The 18443-nt window shown below is 42.6% G+C and overlaps 1 protein-coding gene and 1 long non-coding RNA gene across 7 annotated transcripts in view; one reads left to right on the forward strand and one right to left on the reverse strand.

Annotated features, from left to right (window-relative positions):
• Positions 1 to 6834: 6834 nt before the first annotated feature.
• On the reverse strand, positions 6835 to 13018 carry LOC140695918 (uncharacterized). 2 transcript variants are annotated; one of them, XR_012071764.1, is made up of 2 exons: positions 12526 to 13018; positions 6835 to 7078 (listed from the first exon to the last, which is right to left on the reverse strand). It is a non-coding gene; the product is annotated as an uncharacterized lncRNA (long non-coding RNA). The 2 variants fall into 2 exon arrangements; XR_012071765.1 differs by having other exon boundaries at positions 12500 to 13018.
• Positions 13019 to 13198: 180 nt separating this feature from the next.
• Positions 13199 to 18443, forward strand: part of FUBP3 (far upstream element binding protein 3) — a 47981-nt gene continuing 42736 nt past the window's right edge. For 4 of the 5 annotated variants that reach the window (XM_015240247.3, XM_072960293.1, XM_072960294.1 and 1 more), the window contains exon 1: positions 13221 to 13393. In XM_015240247.3, coding sequence (XP_015095733.1) covers positions 13310 to 13393 — 84 coding nt within the window. In that variant the 5' untranslated portion in view covers positions 13221 to 13309. Of the gene's footprint in view, positions 13394 to 18443 lie in introns of all 5 variants that reach the window. The other variant, XM_006205420.3, reaches the window with a different exon arrangement.

Below are 18443 nucleotides of genomic sequence, written 5' to 3' on the forward strand. Positions count from 1 at the left end.
CACCTCGTCCTTCTCCATCCTTCTCCAAAGGCAATCTCTATTATCATTTTGTCGTCTCTGCCTCAGGCTTTTTTCCTACGCATTTGCAAGTACGTGTACTTATCCTTTGAAATAAACTGAGTGGTTTGTGTGTACATTTAATTTGTTTTTACATAAAGGGATCAGACTGACCATGCCTTTCTACTACTTGCTTTTTTTGCTCAGTGGCTGTTTTGATTTACTAATGTCAGCGAGAAAGGAAGGAGGAAGGGGATCCCAGGTCTGGAAACCAGGCAGACTTCAGGACCAAAGCCTGTAACTCACGGACTCGTTCGTCCCCTGGGGCACTTGAACTCGCTGGGCTCATCTTCGCCCTCCCTGGGCTTATCTTCGCCCTCCCTGGGCTTATCTATTTTATCTTTACAAACAAACCACAATTGTTCTCTGTCTGAATCACCTGCAAGCCTCAGGTTCTAAAACATGAAAACATCCTTCTCTCCCCACGCAGCTGAGCCAGACTATCCATCAGACCCTGTCAGTGGGAGAGAGACTTTCTGTGTGTTCATTTCTTCTTTTCAAGGTTAGGAAAAGACAGCACAGGGGCTGCGGCTGCCAGGCCCAGGCCGATTGTCAAGACCTTTTTTCTTGAGCCCCAGGTCTTTGGAAGCTGTGAGAATCAACAAGAAAAAATACATGTCCAGAAAGATACATGTCCCTGCAAAGCATGGAACATGCACCCGAATGTCACAAAAGCAGCCTGTGATTCAACCCTGGAGCCAGACCTCATCCCAGACATTGGGGTGAGAAAAGATAACCCACAACCTGGCCTTTAGGACTTTTTGACCCTCGAGGCAATCTGGACACTAATTTTATCTCAGAGATGAAATACCCAAAATGCAGCTAGGTTCCTTCCTGCTGCCACATGGGTAGAATTGTCGTTGGAAGCCTCACATCTTTCTTGCTTCAGGGCAGCCTCGTTCTAGTGAAGCAGTCATTGTTCCTCTCCCTGGCCTCCAGGTCCAGGGCTGAGCCAAGCACAACAGCCAAGCTGCAGAGCAAAGCTGGTGTTCCCAAGACAGACATGGACCAGAAGCGGGATACTTACAAGATGGGCAAGGGGACCCTGCCTGCCTGCCTCTCTCCCTTCCAGATACACCCAGGCTCAACTAGATTCAGCATGCATGTGCACGCGCACACACAATCATGCGAACACACACACACACACACTCACTTTTAACTCTATCCCTAATTTGTGGGACAAAATTCTCAAGATTTAGGATCTCTAGAAATCTCCACGTAACAAATGGAGCACACGTTTTGCCAGTAACTTCTTTTCCTTCGTAGGAAAAGCATCTCAGCCCCCGCGTCCAGTTGACTCAGGGCGGCGTTCATTACTGCTGCCACCACCACTCCAGCCTGTTTCTGTCTCCTGGCTCATGTCTCTCTCTAGTCATAGATACCAATTGTAGGCTTTCTCTATGGTTTTGTTATTATCCTGTGTCCTTTGCAACTCTTTTCTGGATTCCATTCCAGCCCCCATTCTAGCTATCTTTTTCCTGATACCTCTTGGTGAGGATAGACTATTAAAGGCAAGGGCCTTTCAGAGACCATCCCTCAATAATCCAGCCACAGAAAGAGCCTTTGTTGGAAGGATGAATGGGCGGATGGGAGGATGGATGGATGGATGGACAGATGGGAGGACAGATGGATGGATAGGTAGACAGGTAGACGGATAGAAGGTTAGATGGATGGATCCCTAGCAGTCATTATTTACTCTCTATGCAGAAGGAAAAGAAGCAGTTTTATAAGCAACTGTATTGTTTTGTGTTGGTCTAGCCAGGGAAGAAGGTAAGTCTGTCCAATGCTTAGCTAAGGTTGAGGGAGGATGGATGCGTCCAGCAGGGCACACATATCCTTAAACGCTGTGTGAGCGTGACCCATTTGGAGTCATCCTCTTTCAGCCAAATCTGTTTCTTCTCCCACACCCTTGAACTGTTTCTGTGCCACTATTTTTAGTGGACAAGAGTTGTTTATCTCCATTACATCCATTTTTCTTCTGGTAACAGCTGTATTTGCCTTCATCCCTTCACTCACTCTTCAGATCTGCGGCGCTGAGATCTCAGAACTCCGTGCCTGAGCTCTATGGCTCAGCTTCCTCCCCCAAAGATGGCTTTGTAATCTTTTTTTCCCCAGCATATTATTATGAAATTTTCAAGCAGAGCAAAATCAAAAGAATTGAATAGTGAACATCCATTAGCCCATCACCTACATTCTATCTATTATTTTACTAAGTTTACCTCATCGCGTGTCTATTGATCTATCTGTTCCTCCACCAAGAAATTAATCCATCTTATTTTTGTTGCATTTCGAAGCAAGTCACAGACATCAGTACATTTCCTCCTAAATGTGTATCGTTGACTAGAGTACATTTGTTTACATGTTTTTTCTTTCAATATAAAATTTGCATACAAAAAATACACAGTCTTGACAGTGCTGAGTTTTGTATGTTCTGTGCAGTTCAAATGTCTGTCAGTATATAGAACAGTACGTTATCATTACCCCAGAAAATATCCTTCGTGCCCCTTTCCAGTCTATCTCCATCCTCAACTTTCAGAGGTGACTACTGTTCTAATTTTTCCACTTGGGCTGTTTCCAGTCTTAAAGTTGCTATGACAATTACCATACAACTTTTTTAATGGATACATGTTATCATTTCTCTTAGGTAAACATGGACGAGTGGGATTGCTAGGTTAACTGGTGGGTACGTTTTTAGTTTATTAAGAGACTTCTACTCCTTTTTATAAGTGGTTGTACCATTTTACATTCCCAAGAACCATGTGTGAGCATTCCAGTTTCTCCACACCTTGTCAAATCCAGTATCTTTTTAGTTTTAGATTTAGCCATTCAGGTGGGTGTGCAGTGATTTAGTTTGTATTTGCCTCATGACTAACAACGTTGAGCACATTTTCTTGTGCTTATTGACTATTTGTTCATCTTCCTTTGTGATGTGCCTAAATTCCCACCCTCATTTCATTGGGTTGTTTGTCTTTTTATTATTGTGTTGTAGGAGTTTTTATATATGATAGATACTAGTCCTTTGTCAGATACATGTTTTGCAAATATTTTCTCCCAGTCTGTGGCTTGCTTTTCTATTTTTCTTTCTTGTTTTTTTTTTTAAGTTTGAGCAAAAATTGGCTTCAGTTGGGCAGCGCCAGACCAGAAGTGGTTAGGAACTCTCCTGCCTTTCTATTTTCTTAATTGTGAGTTTTATGAGCATGTAATCAGGACCTACACTAACTAGTAAATCTCATTGCCATGGCCACAAGATTATTTCAGACATGGGTACATAACCCAGTCAAGCCAGTGAGTCACTTTTGAGGAATGCTGGGACAAAAACAGATGCTCTTTGTGGCTGGATATGCGCCTGAGGGTATGTCTCTCTTGCCATGTTGCGGAGAGACCCATCCTGAGAATGGATTCAAGCCAGGGAAGTGGAGCCCAGAGACAGAAACCAGGCCTCAGTGACATGAAGTCCCTACATCAGATGCCAGGTCAAATTTGTCCAGAGACCCCACATTTTCTTGCCTTTAGTCCTTAGCTCATGCTGCTCATTTCACCACGAATGTCCTTCTGCCACAGCTCCAACTGTTCATCTGAGATGCCACTTTATCAGATTTTCTCTTACTTCTATTAATTTCTCTGAGCTCCTCCTGAAGTGACTTCCTCTTTGCTGGGAGTTATTGTTGGCGTCTATTAGCATATATTTAAAACCATATATTACTATTATGCTTTTTAAAATACATTAAACTCTAAGCTCCTTTGTGCCTGTGTCTGATCTTGGTATTATTCACATAATATATTCTCTGAGAATATTTACTAGTAGAGATTTCTTGATGTGGGAACACGGGGAACCTTAATTTTCCATATGGGACTATTTATTAAAAGCAGGTGTTGCTTTTGTGTTCAGAAAAAAAAATTTAAAAACTCACTGAAGGAAGCATTAACAACCGAGTGTATTTAGTAGCTTTAATTCCACTCCCAGAGTTCTACAGGGATGCAAGCAAGGCTGTATTTCCCCTTTTGATTATCTCCCCACCTGCTCTCCTCCTCTTTACTCTGTTTTATTTCCCCTTGAACTCTCTTCCCTCCCAAAGCCCAAAACAACAATCAGGGATGGCTAAGGTAGCCAGGCTGGTGCATAAGGAACGTGATCTTTTATGAGTCTGTTTTTGCTACTCCTTGAGTGACCAACTCATCTCAGTTTTCCCTAGGACTTTCCTGGTTTTAGCACCGGAAGTCCCACAACCCAAGAAACTTCATTCCCAGGCAGACATGAATGGTTGATCATCCTCCCCACTCCCCCAAACTCATCAGTCTTATTTCATTACATGGAAGAGAAGCGTTCATTGGTTCCTGTCGTGGGCGGAATTCTAAGATGGCCAAGCTCCAGTCCCCAGGTGTAGACACCCTATATAAATGTAGAGGAGATCTGGGAATATAATGGGATTCCTATGATTAGGTTACAAATCAGTTGACTTTGTGTTAATCAAAATGGAGATTATCCTGGATGGGCCTGACCTAATCAAGTGAGGCTTTCAAAGATGACTTGAGTGGCACACTCCTGCCAGTCATGAACATCCAGCTTCCATGACCTCTACAACCACAAAGAAGTAAATTCAAAAACCAAGTGAGCTTGGACCCCAAGGTTCAGATAAGATCTCAGCCCCAGCGAACACATTGATTTCAGCCTTCTGAAACCCCAAGAAGCCCAGGTACACTGTGACATGACTTCTGACCTACAGAACTGTGGGGTGATGTATTAGTTTTATGCTGCTAAATTTGCAATCCCTAGTTACACAACAATAGAAAACTAATACCATCCCATAAAGGGCATTCTTCCGTATAAGAGAAAGCTAGGTGGCTGTGGCAAGTTTCTCAGCCCATCTGAACCTTGGTTTCCTTATCTATAGAATGGAGAGGCCCATCTCCTAGTGCTGAGAGAACCCTCAAGGAACTTATTTTCCTGAAAAGCTAGTATGTACACCTCCTCCAAAGAGAATGTGAATTAAAATTCACGTTTATTGAAAGCACGGACTCAGAGAGATATCTGCACACCTATGTTCATTGCAACATTATTCACAACAGCCAAAAGGTGGAAGCAACCCAAGTGTCTGACAGAAGAAGACATTAGCAAAATGTGGTATATACATATGTGACATTGTGATTATAAAAAGAAATACATATTTGATCTTTGTCCATTTCTGGCACCCTTTGGATTTCCTAAGTGATGAGAAAGATGTCTTTTGTTATGTTGAGTGGTGAGTTTTATACTGCACCTCCTGATGGGGACTGACTGCCAGGAGAACCTGTCATAATTTTGGAGGGTTAGAACTTTCAGTCCCAATCCCCTGACCTCTGATGTGGAGCAGGGGGCTGGAGGCTGAATTGATCGCTCATGGCCAGTGATTTAATCAATCATGCCACTGTAATAAAGCCTCTATAAACACTCAAAGGACAGGGTTTGGAGAGCATCTGGATTGGTGAACACATGGAGAGTTGAGGAGAGAACATGGACACTCCATGCCCTGTCCCCAAACCTTGCCCAGTGCATCTCTCCCATTTGGCTGTTCCTAAGTTATATCCTTTTATAGTAAACCTGTGATCTAGTATATAAAATGTTTCTCCAAGTTCTGTGAGCCACTCTAGCAAATTAATCAAACCTAAAGATTCATTGGAGCCACCACTGTATAGCTGGTGGGTCATAAGCCCAGGTGACAACCTGGACTTGCAACTGGCATCTGAAGTGGGAGGTGGGACAGTCTTGGGGGGACGGAGCCCTTAACCTGTGGAATGTGACACCATCTCCCTGGAGATAGTTGAATTGATACCCAACTGGTGACCAGAGCAGTGCTTGTAGGTGTGGGGAACCCCATGCCCCACCTTCACACATATTCAAGCTGGTGATCAGAATCATTAACATACAATGGAATATTATTTCATATCTTTAATAGGAAGGAAATTCTGACACATGCTGCAACATGGATGAACCATTAAGACATCATGCTCAGTGAAATAAGCCAGTCATAAAAGGACAAATATTGTATGATTTCATTTATATGAGGTACCTAAAGTAGTCAAATTCAGAGACAGAAAGTAAAGTGAAGGTTTCCAAGGCCTGGGAGAGGGGGAAACAGGGAATTAGTGTTTAATGGGTACAGAGTTTCAGTTTGAGAAGATGAGAGAAGTTCTGGAGAAGGACAGTGGTGACAGTTCACAGCAGTGTAAATGTACCAAATGCCACTGAACTTTACACTTAAAAATGGTTTAGGTAATAATTTTACCACAATATAAAAATTAAATTTTAAATATTCATTTAAATTTTTTAACTCGTTAGATTTCAAAAAAATAAAAATGATAATACCAAGTGTCTGCAAAGACAAGGAGTGACAAGAACTCATCTGCAGCTGGTGGGATGTGTGTCCACTTTGGAGACATTGCTCCCATTGGAGAGCAATTGGACTTTATCTAGCAAAGCTGAGGTGGCATATTCCTTATCATCCTCACCCCCTCCCCCCACCCAACAACTTCACCCCAGGTGAAGTTATCCTAAAGAATCTACCAAACACTATACAAGGAGACAAGTTGAAGAACATTTGTTGCAACATCATTTCGTAACAGAGAAAAAAAATGGAAACAATCTAAATGGTGATCCACAGGAGAAAGAATACATAATTTCTGGTTTATTCATATAGTGGAATAATAGAGTGAAAGTGACTGAAATATGGCTAAATATGTGACCTTGGATAAGCCTCAAAAATGGGGGGCCCCAAAATAAAAAGACAAATGACAGAAGGATATATAGAACATGATACCATTTATACAATGTTTAAAAGCATTATACACACACACACACAATACAGCATCCATTAGAATGCAGATTGCCAGGTTCAGGACGCAGTTACCACTTGAGAGGGAAGGAGTAGACCAGGATCGTGGAGGGCTACACAGGGATCTTCACTAGTAACTGCAGTGCTGACTTCTGATGTTGGCATTGGATACATGGCTGTTCATTATGTTACTCTATATGCTTTTTGTATGCCTGAAATATTTCATAATAAAAAATACAGCAGGGATTAGAAGAATATGACAGGACATTGCCCAAAAGATCCGCTCTTTAATTGATAGGAATCATTGTTCACTGAACACATACTATGTGCTTAATGCTGGAAACACAATGACAAACAACATGGACACAGTGCTGCTGTCTCCGAAGCTGATGGTCTTGTAGGGGAGACAATTATTAATCAGATAATCGGGTGAATGAACGTATAAGTTAAACTAAAATAGGTGATTTCCAGGAAGGAGACTGAGAGAGTTTTCCATGGGGAGTCTAACTGGCTCAAGAGGAACAACTTAAAAACACCAGCATTGAAGAGATGCCCAACAGACAATCCAGCTGGACCATTCTCCATTGAAGCCCACAGTCAACAATCCTCACCCATACACAACTTTTAATCAGCTGCACAGAAACATGAACAACCCCAAACATATGAGGAAAGTCTGTAACATGAAAGATAGGAACCATAAAGCCTATACACTTAGATATGTGTATATATGTATGTATGTGTGTATAGTGTATTTTGTGTACACATACACAAAATAACAGTGACCTGCAAGCAACATGAACTGTGCAGTTTAAAAAAAAACCATCTTTATCATCCTCACAGAGATACTGGAAGGTATTCCATCCACAAAACAAGTATAGAATGCTACTTTTTAAAGAAAGGACTGTTGGGAGAGCAAAGAAGAGCTCTTAGGAATTAAAAACATGACAGCATGCATGAAAAACTCTACAGAAGGACTGGAAGATCAAATTGGGGGAGTACCTCCAGAAATAAGAGCAAAAGACAAAGAGATGGGAAATAGAAAATGTAGGACAATTAGAGGATCAGTAGAGGAGGTCCAGTATCCAAATAATAGAAGTTCTAGAAAGATGAATAGAGGAAATGATGGGGGAAATCTTCAATGAAATAATTCAAGATAATATCTCAGAGTTGAAGGATATTAATTTCCACATCAAAGGGGTAACTGAGTTGCCAGCATAATGGATGAAAAGAGACTCACTTCAAGATACATTACCTTGGAATTTCAGAGCAGTGGAGAAAAAAGAAGATTCTATTATATTTCCAAAGAAAAGGGGAAAAAAGTCAAAAAGGATCATATATCAGAATAGCATCAGGCTTATCAACAGCAACAATGCTTGCTAGAAGATAATGAAGGAATGCCTTGGAAATTACTACCTCAATCAAAATTCTATACCCAGCTGACATATCCATCAGGGGTGAGGGTGAGCAATAACGATCTAGAGAAATTTTCCCATTGTAAGAAAGGAGTGGAACAGCTCTGGATGGAACTGATGCTACCACTTCAATGCTAACAGATCATCTGAGGGAAACTGTATCCAAGTGATAACATTTGGAATTTGATAAATTGGGATTCATCTACTCAACATAAATTAGTGTCACCATGGACCAATACTTGTGATGGGACCACAGACATACAGAGCAGTATAATTTCTATTAGGAATCTGAATATGTCACTTGGCTCCACTGTGCCTTACTTTTTCCACTAATGAAATGGACCTGATGTTCACCTACTTTGCTTCACAAAGATGATGGAAAGTCAAGAGAATGAGAGAGAGAGTTGTTTCAGCTCCACCAAAGGACAATGATGAACTTTGAAGTTGATGGGGAGCTCCACTCCTGGCCACAGCTGACTGGTTTAGGTGGACACGTGACTTTTCTGAGCCAATCAGAATCTTGCCCTGGGATTCTAAAGCTAGAAAGGTGATAAAAAGAAGTCAGTTTCTCTTCAGGTGGCTGGAATGGTGTTGTGTAAACTCCAGTGCTGTTTGTGTCAATATTTCATCTTCCAGTCTGAGGAGCAGAAATAGCAAGTAGGCTATAAGAAAGGATGAAGCCCCAGAAGGTGCAAGACAGTTACCCAGGTGAGAGATGTAAAGCGAGCCCTTCCTGACTTGCTAGCCATGCTCTATTGCCAACCCCATTCCTTTCATAGCATGGACATACATTTCACAAGCTTCCACAGCAACACACCAACAGATCTCCCCTTTATGAAACCTCAATTTTATTTCCTAGGGTGATTAATTTCTTAGTGTGCTAAAATATATATAACATAAAATTTACTATTTTAAATGCACAATTTAATGGCATTAAAAATGTTCACAACATTGTGCAACCACTACCAGCATCCATCTCCAGAACTTTTTCATCATTCCAAACATTACCCATTAAACAATAACTCACCATAAACGTACACTTACCATGTAATCCAGCCACTCCTAGGTATTTACCCAAGAGAAACAATAGTATATGTCCACATAAAGACTGATATTCAACTTCACTTATAACAGCCAGAAATGAGAAACTGTCCAAATATCCACCAACAGGTAAATGGACAAACAAACTGTGGTATACCCATTCAATTGAACACTACTCAGCAATAAAAAAGAATGAGATATTGATACACTGAACAACATGGATGAATCTCAAAATAATTATGCTGTGTGGAAGAACTCAGACAAAAGAGTACATACTGTGTGCTTTTCTTTATATACGATTCTAGAAAACATAAACTATAGTGGCACTGTAGTGACAGAAAACGTATTTGTGGTTGTTTGTGGATGAGGGCCAAAGGAAGGAAGGCTGGAGAACTGGGGAGGAGTGGGATGGAAAAATTACAAGGGGCATGTTCATGACTTGACAGTGATGATGGTTTCATGGGGGGTGTGTATGTATGTGTGTGTGTGTGTGTGTGTGTGTGTATATATGTAAAACAGCATCAAAGTATATACCTAAACATGTGCAGTATATTGTATGTCAAATTTTAACAATAAAACTGTTGTAAAAAAAATACTGGCTGTTAGAAGACAATGAGTGATGCCTTCCATGTCCTAAAGAAGAATTATTTGCAATCCTGCCTTCTACAACTAGTTAAACTGTTCATTGAGAAGGCAGAATAAAAATTGGACCCAAGCATGGACCCAGAAAATTTACCTGCATGTACTCTCATAGAAACTTCCTTGAGGATGTAGTGCTACTCTATGAAGAGTACGGTGTATGAGGGCAAGATGGGTACTCTTACTCTGATGGTAAGACACAGTGTACCTTCCTAATGATCAGATCATTTAACATTGCTCCAAGGATTGTCCTTATTCCTCATCAGTGCTGGAGATTCTTGATAACTCTCCTTTATTTTTAGATTTCATGCTGACACGCTCTTTAGTCTACATTTGAAATGCTAGTGGATGTTTGATATGAGAAAAGGGGACCTATGAAAACTTCTAAATTGAGAATATCTCACTTACAAAGAGTTATTGCTATGAATTCTTTCTGACTGAGAGAGAAAGAAAAACGGCAGATCCTGGGATGGGAATGCAAGTCTTCCCCAAATTGTAAATGACCAGATGCCAAGGATTCTTAGCGTAATGAATACTGAAGATACCCACACTACATCCTTTAGGTTAAGAGTCTACCACTCAGCATTCCCCATACATATTTTTTTCTCTTGATTTCTTTAGAAAAATCATATCACTGTTCAGAAATATTTGCCTTTTCTCCCTGGAGGTAGATTATTTTTCTCTGCCACTTGGCCACTTCTTGACCACTTGGCTTGCTTTGGCCAATTAAATGTGAGCAAAAGTAATGCATATCACTTTTGAGGCAGAAGCTTTAAAAGACTTCACGTTTTGCCACACTATCTTTGCCTCGATGACATTTAATGTTTGAGACAGAGGCTATTCCATCAGCTTTGGTTGAAGAGTGAAGCCAATGTGTAGCAGAGGCACAACCTACCAGCAGTGTTCAACATGTAGTATGAAATTTCACGTTCACATGTGAAATAATCTTTCTCGTTACAAGACACTGAGATTTTGAGGTTTGTTACTGAAGAATAACCTAGACTTTCCTTATTGATACAATTCCATTTTAGAGCAGCTTCTAGTTGATAATATCTAAGGAAGCATTTCAATATCATCAGTAATGTATCTCTAAATCTCAGTGGGATGGCTTACTTAGGTGACAGTCTCATATGCAAAGCTAGTCACAACCAAAGTATGTAGGTTTTTTTAACCTCTGAGAATCACTTCCTATCAAATTTGGACAAAATCATTCTCATTCATTCATTTTAGAAATATTTGGACCCAATCAAATGCCAGATATTGTGTTAGGTGCTGGGGAGAGTACTGAACAAGGCAAGCACAGTTCCTGTTTCAGTAGAGGTTTTATTTCAGTGGAAAAGACAGGCAATAAACAAATAATTACACAGTGATTTAAAAGCAATTGCAATAAGTGCTAAGATGATGAAGTCTAGGCTATTACTAGAACATGTAACAGTGGACCTCGGTCTGGGTCATCTTTCTCTTCAGTGCCCCCAGAAATAAGTGAGTTGCTCAAAGTTCCTCAACCAGTAAAAGGGGGAGAATCGGAAGCTTGTCTTCTTACCTAGGCATTCTGTGGCCAAACCTTGATATGTGCCTTATATTTGCACCAATAACCCTACTTTCATTATTTATATTCATAGAAGGAGTCATCTGGCATTTGGATGAATCAACATACTCACCTCAGATTTTTAAAAATATTCAAAACAGAAGTATCACTGATACTGGATCAGTAGAACCATCCATGTTTGGGAAGGTTGATGTCATATGCTCGATTTTTACAAGGACAGCCAATTGAAACACTCAACACACCCAGGCTGGGCCACAAATAGATGTGTTGGCATGTGTCACTCCTGCCTCACAATAGCACTTCAACAACAGAAACACAGCCAACTAGGTGCTTTCCTACATGGGTCGAAACATTTTGCCTGAAAGTGATAATCTTGAATATAGCAAATTTTGCCAAATTCTTTTATTTTACCATAATCTAGGAATTAATCCAATTTGGCTTTATTCGATTCAAAATAAGCTTCCTAAGCACCTAGGGATACAGGGAAAACTAAGACTCAACTCTCTGCTCTAAAGGAACTCACAGTCTAGCAGTGTAGTCTTTAACAAAGAGCTGCTCTTTGGTAATTGGCCAGTTATTCCTTATACCACTTTCCAAAGCTCTCCTAATATGCTGACACAAGGGATTAAGAGAATTCACATTGGATTTTACTTCCTTATTTTCCGTCTCATAGTGCTTCCCTTCCCTTATAACTTCGATGGGCATAAAATGGTTGACAACAACACTCTCATTAAAATCCCATTCTTCGGCACCATAGAGCTTGGAAATACTAATCATGAGGGCAGTCTTGTTAATCCAAAGATGGGCACCCCGATTTGGACCTGCCACTAACAAGGTGTGTGTCAAGCCCCTAACGCCTTGTTTCTTTTGGGGCAGGGTGTGTTTAATCATTTGTAAAATCCACCTCAAAAGCTCAAGTGTGTTCCAGCATTAAGATTCCATCCTCTGCTTTGAAATATTTATACCAAGTCACTACCATTTTCAAAAGTTACTTAAGCATTCCAAGAAGCCCTCTTGCAGTAGTTTGGCTCAGCAGGCAGGGAAGCAATGATGGTCCTGTGGTATTTCCTGTTTCCCCTGAGTCTCAGAGTTTGCGAAGGAATGTGTAAGAGGACACCACGCAGGCTTTCCAGTCGGAGCGTCCTTCCTGAGCCGTGTCGCTAGGCAACCCCAGGTGTGGCATTAGACCATCCTCGTGCAAACTGATGACGATGCAAACGTAGGGCACTGACATTTTGTGGTATTGCTCCTTGTCCCCCAGCCTCCCTCTGGGTCCTCACGGTGCTATTTCAAAGCGCTCAGTCCCAATATTCCGAACCAATGGTCATTTCAGGCGGGTGGGGAACCAGGGTCAGGCTTTTAGTGAACCAGGACGGCCATGGGTGCCGTCTTGGGGTTTCCAAACGGCCACAGCTGGACACCTCAGAACACACACACACACACACACTCCTCAAGGGACTGTCACAACATCACTGACGGCCCTGGACCCAATCACACCTAGGAATGGCGGAATCGCGACCTCTCCCTCGAGATCAGACAGCAGCCTCGCGCGTGGGACCCGCCCTCACGCCCGTGGCCCCGCCCCCACTTCCGGCCGGACCGCCGTCACGTGCCCTGACCCCGCCCCACAGACGCGGCTCCTCCGGCATCGGCGAGCGTCCTGGCTTCCCTTCCGCCGGAAGTGGGACGACTTTCCCTTTCCGGCTACGGGTCCCTAAGCGGAGTGGGAGGCCGGACTGGGGAGCCGAGCGGCGGCGGCGGTGGCGGCGGCGGCGGCGGCGGTGGCGGCGGAGGGGGAGGTAATGGCGGAGCTGGTGCAGGGGCAGAGCGCTCCGGTGGGGATGAAGGCCGAAGGCTTCGTGGACGCCCTGCACCGGGTCCGGCAGGTACGGGCGCAGCCGGCTGGCGGGAGCACGGGAGTCTGAGGCGGGGCCGGGCCGGGCCTGACGGGGAAGAGAGGGTCCGGCCTAGGGGCGGGAGGTAGCTTGGGCTGACGCTTCAGTCGGGCCCGTCCTTTCCTTGGGACTCCTCTAGGCAGGAGGAGTCGAGGGATAAGACGCCGCCGTGAGGCCCAGGCCCAGCCTGTCGGGCGGGTTTCCCAGGTGCCTGTAGCAGCTGGGAAAGGATTTGCCCAGGACTCCTACCCCATCGCGCTCCCGCGCCGGGGCTGGACCCGCAAGGCAGCCAGCTGGGATTCTGAGGTTGATCAGAATTGGGGGCTGGGGAGCTCACGTGAGGACCTAGGTCTAGACAGAAGGGAGCTGTCTTAGGCCCAGTAGCTTCTTAAAACTTGGAAAACGTCCTCATCAGACTTCCTGTATTTTAAGGGTCGAGTGGAAGGAACGCGAGGGTATTTTACTTTTGAGGGTGCTCTGGGAGAGGGGAGAGAGAAGGATATTAAATGGGTGCTGGTGGTCCACAAGACATAGAAATTCCTGATGGGCAATAGTTTTTCCTCTTTCAGGGAGCATGTGGCATTATGGAGTCATTCCAGCAGTGAAACTTGACCATCTGACAATGTCGTGAATTTTGTCAGAGTTAAATAAACTGATTTTTTAAGAGATTGCAAACTTCCCTGGAGAGTAAATATTGGACCTGCCAGAAATAACTCTTTGGTTTCTGGTATGGTGTTTAGAACAGAACATGTCCTTATATTGTGTGTGAAACTTACTGATAAATTAGCTCTAACACTTAAACAACTTCTGAGTGTCTTATACTCATCATCTCTTCCTATTTAATTGTAGGCATACTAACTGATACTGTAAAAGTTGGGCTATAACTAATTACTGCTTGATTCCTAACAGAAAGCCACAGGACTCATTGTATTAGAAGAAAGTCTCCACTCGGTCGCTTGAAGATATGGTCTTTGCATCTCTTTCCAGTATTCCAGGGGAGGGAACCCTACCTGTTTCCCAGATACTGACTTTTCATTTTAATACTGATGCTCCTATAGACATTACATTGGATCCCAGAACTTTCCAAACCTGTGGTTCTGCCTAAAATTTTATCCGATGACTTGTTACTTACTGCCTAGGCGCCAACCAATACAATAGTGAGTATCCATCTTACTTAGACTTCAGAGCCAACCAGTGGCTGTAATGGATGAACATGCCATCCAGCTCCCCTTCCACCACTCTGCTTGACGGCGTTGCACTGCTCTCCTCTACAGTACAGGGTCCTGAACCTTGTTCTCACTGGCTACTAATATGTAATGGCTTTCACCCTGTGCTGATGTGTGACAATCACCTTGTTGGCCTCTGTATCCAGGAAGAATTATAGTCACTACCCTAAAGAGCTCAGCTCCTCAGTTTGCAGAAGGCCTGTAGTTGAACATAAAATGAATTTTGAACCATTGAGAAGACTTTCTGCTTCTCTTGAGCCAGTGGTTGAACTCGTATTCTTGGACAACCTGCTCAAGAGGGAGGGAGACCCTCTGTTAAATGCTGACCTAATGTGGATTGTTGAAGCAGTGGTGTTTACTGCTAGCAGAGAAAACTTCACTGGAAATGTTCCCAGCTCTGAAATGCACCATTGACTGGAGCAGTAATAAGCCCAATGGAGACAGTGCTGTAAGTGTATTACTTCTGAATATTATAACAGCTGGAGGTCGATACTATCTCCAAGGATTTGATGGCCTTTAAAAACTAAAGAAAAAACAGGTTTGTGGCTAATTTTAGGTTTATTTATAGATTTATATTGGACAAGAATGGAATGTTAGAAATCTAAAATATTGTGTGCTTATAGTAAAGCTTACCTCAAAGGATCTCATATTATTTGGGCATCTAATGATGATGGTTCTACTTCAGCATTGTATACACGGGATGTTGCAGAGATGTGACTGGAGATAAAAGTGTATTTCTTTACTTATGATTGCAAAGCTTTCCCCCTCTTATATGTCCTCATAAACACCATGACAGTCTGTAAGGCCCTCATAAGTTGGTCAGGGAGCAGTAAGCTGTCTGGTGCTCAGCTATCCAGAAGATCACAATAGCATCTGCGTTGACCCTGCTGGGATTTGAGCCCGCAGTTTCTATTAAGTCTGGTATGTGGAGTCCAGCACCTAATCCACTAAGCTTCCCTCCTGGCATCTTGAAGCCTTCTCGTATATCCTTTAGACTCTTTCCAACAAAGAGGACCAGTTGTTGCTATTAGTTCACTCTGAATGTGGTATTCCTAGCTCAAAAGGGAGTCTCTGAAGATGTCATATACAATTTTAAATTTCTGCAGCAGTGTGAAGTACAGTGAGTTAATAGTGTTTGGCACAAACTGATAATACAGCCGTTTTGTAGGAAGGTACACACATGTAGAAATGTGATCTGATTTAGTCCCACTGGTGAAGATCTAAAATCATCATATCCAGTTCTTCATTGGCTGGTTAGGTAAAATTAAGTGTTTCTTTAGCTCCTTGTTTAGGGAGAACAGGATCCTAATAAGAGAAGGATGTGGTCTCAGAGCCAGACTGGGTCATCCTGTTCTGTGGCCATGCTGTGCCGTACCCTGTCTGCTGTCTGTCAGGATTATAGGGGACCTCATGGAGATTATGGGTGAACAGGTATGCATCTGTTTTGTTTAGTGTTTCTAAAAATATAAAACTGTTCACAGAACGCCCACTGCTGATCGTTTGGTAGCATCCATCTTCAAGTGCACACATTTGCACGTTAACAGGACAGTGTCACACCACAGTGTACTACAGATTCCCAGCAGCCTTCCACAAGCTGAACCAACTGTCAGTCATCACCCACATAGAAGTTCTCTTGCTAAACTGCTAGTGCATTTTAAGACTTTAAGCTCCTATTTTGCCCTAGACCCAGTCAGCGCCTCTGCATTGTGCGAGTCCAGAGTGTTCTGTTCACATCAGTACAGTGTAATTGGTGCCTCATGAAGTTGGCCATCATGGTGATTCTGCACCCAAATGAGTGTGACCAAGTCAGTGTAGAGTCAATAAGAAAGTAACCTGACAGATTTTTAGGCCAAGATCCTATTCTTTACCAGTGCTTTTTTTTTGGAACTGGTGATTGGTATGGGGCCTCAGAAGTCCACAGTCCTCCAGAAAATGCTTCCCAGTGCTCTGTTTCACACCTTGAGCCTAAGCAGTGAATGATTAGGCATGTGTGCTGTACACTAAGCACTAAATTTCCTTTAAGAGAATGTGCATCCACCATTTAAAGGGAAGGCCTGTGTTCACTGGCTATTGGGTACTGCTTGAGAGATAACTGCCTTTGCTCACTTAATACATGATGTTTGTGCCTCATGACAAAGTCATGTGTGCTTAATGCTGTCACTTTTACTCCACTGAGTCTACCTCAGGCATGTCCAGTGGTTAAGTAGCTCAAATCATCATTTCACGAGGGACTAGCTCCTGCATGTACATTCGTTTTAACTTTCTCAAACACTTAAGGAAAACCAGTGTCTGCGGGACATCTGTGGACTGCTCTGTATCTGTGTTTTGATGAGACCCAGTAGAGTACCCTGCGAAGAGTGAATTCTTTTTGGTGATGTGAATGAGCCCATTTGGGTCACTGCACTTCAGTGGAAGCGCTGAACTTCATATATGGTATTGAAAAGTAGATGTAAGTGAACAGTGTGTTCCACTGTATGACTCTAACTTTTTTTTTTCTCATTTTCAGCTGAGACTTCTTTATCTTTCTTTTAAAATCTGACAGCCCATATGTATCATCAAACTAAGATACAAATTTGCCTAGACCAGTGTCCTCACACTTGTGGCCGGTGGGCTGGTTAAGGGTCACAGTGTGCCAGCAGGAATGCTTTGCTTAACCCACCCAGTGCCAGTATTGAGAAACTAGAATGATTTCACATAAAAATGGAGATTTCTAGCTTAGACTTGGCCACACTGCTCCCGCGTTCTGCAGTGGCTTTATTTGGCAGGAGCTGAGTAGCAGCTGCCCCTTTGCACAGGGCATTGACTCTCTGGTTGCTTTTGTTCCCGCTACTTTGCTTTTGTTTTACACTGCCCATTGGGATGCCTACTCAGCAGTTTTTTCCCTCATCTTTTCCCAAATTGTGAGCCCATACCCTTATTTGAAATTTCTAATGGGAAGAACTCTGGATGGAGAGTTAGGAGATCTGAGTCTCCTGTAAGCAGCTGCGTGACCTTGGGCTTGGTCGGCCTTTCCCAGTGTATGATGCACAGGCTGTTCATAGATCCTCTGTGGAAAAGGGCTTATGGACAGATATGTTTGGGGAATACAGGGTTAAATAAAGGTGAATTGGCTTCTTTACTGCAGGACTTCTCAGAGTCCTTAATATGTTGCTGTGTGTTAAGTCCTAAGGGTTTGGAATATGCATTGTAAATAGGCCCAGGGTCTGTCACTTCAGACCCTTCAATACCCTCTTTTCATAAAACCAGATCACATTCTGTGGATCAAACTTCAGGAAATGTTAAGCTAGATAATCTCAATGGTCCCTTAAAGCTCAAGAACGTTCAGCTCTTCCATCTCACTAGATCTGAAGAAAATTTTTGACTGTATAATTTTGGTTCACTTACTTTCTAGTGTGTTACTTTGGGTGTCTGTTCAGACTCCTCTCTCCTTTGGTTTTGTATGCAATCCTTTTACTCTGTTAAGAATCATCCCTCTTGAAAGTGTTTTGCATTGGAGTTTTGTTCTAAAGACACTTGGGGAAGAATAGCCATTACTTCTTTTGGAGGCATAAACTATGCTTTTATTGCTAATATCAGATGATAGCAAATCATTCGCAAGACTGAGTAGTGTTAATGGAAATAGTATGTGATTCGGATTACGTGCCATTATTTGAGGATCTCTCAAGTCTAAGTCCTCTTGCTGGATGCTGGGCCAGTCTAAAGATAAATAGAAGCTTGCTGCTGATTTTATCTTAATCGTGGAAGTAGATCCTCACAACAGTGAAGTGAAATAGTCAGGACAAGGGTTATAATTCTCATTTTATATTTGAAAATAA

This window comes from Vicugna pacos, chromosome 4, assembly GCF_048564905.1.
Source record: "Vicugna pacos chromosome 4, VicPac4, whole genome shotgun sequence".
Taxonomy (NCBI): Eukaryota; Metazoa; Chordata; class Mammalia; order Artiodactyla; family Camelidae; genus Vicugna; species Vicugna pacos.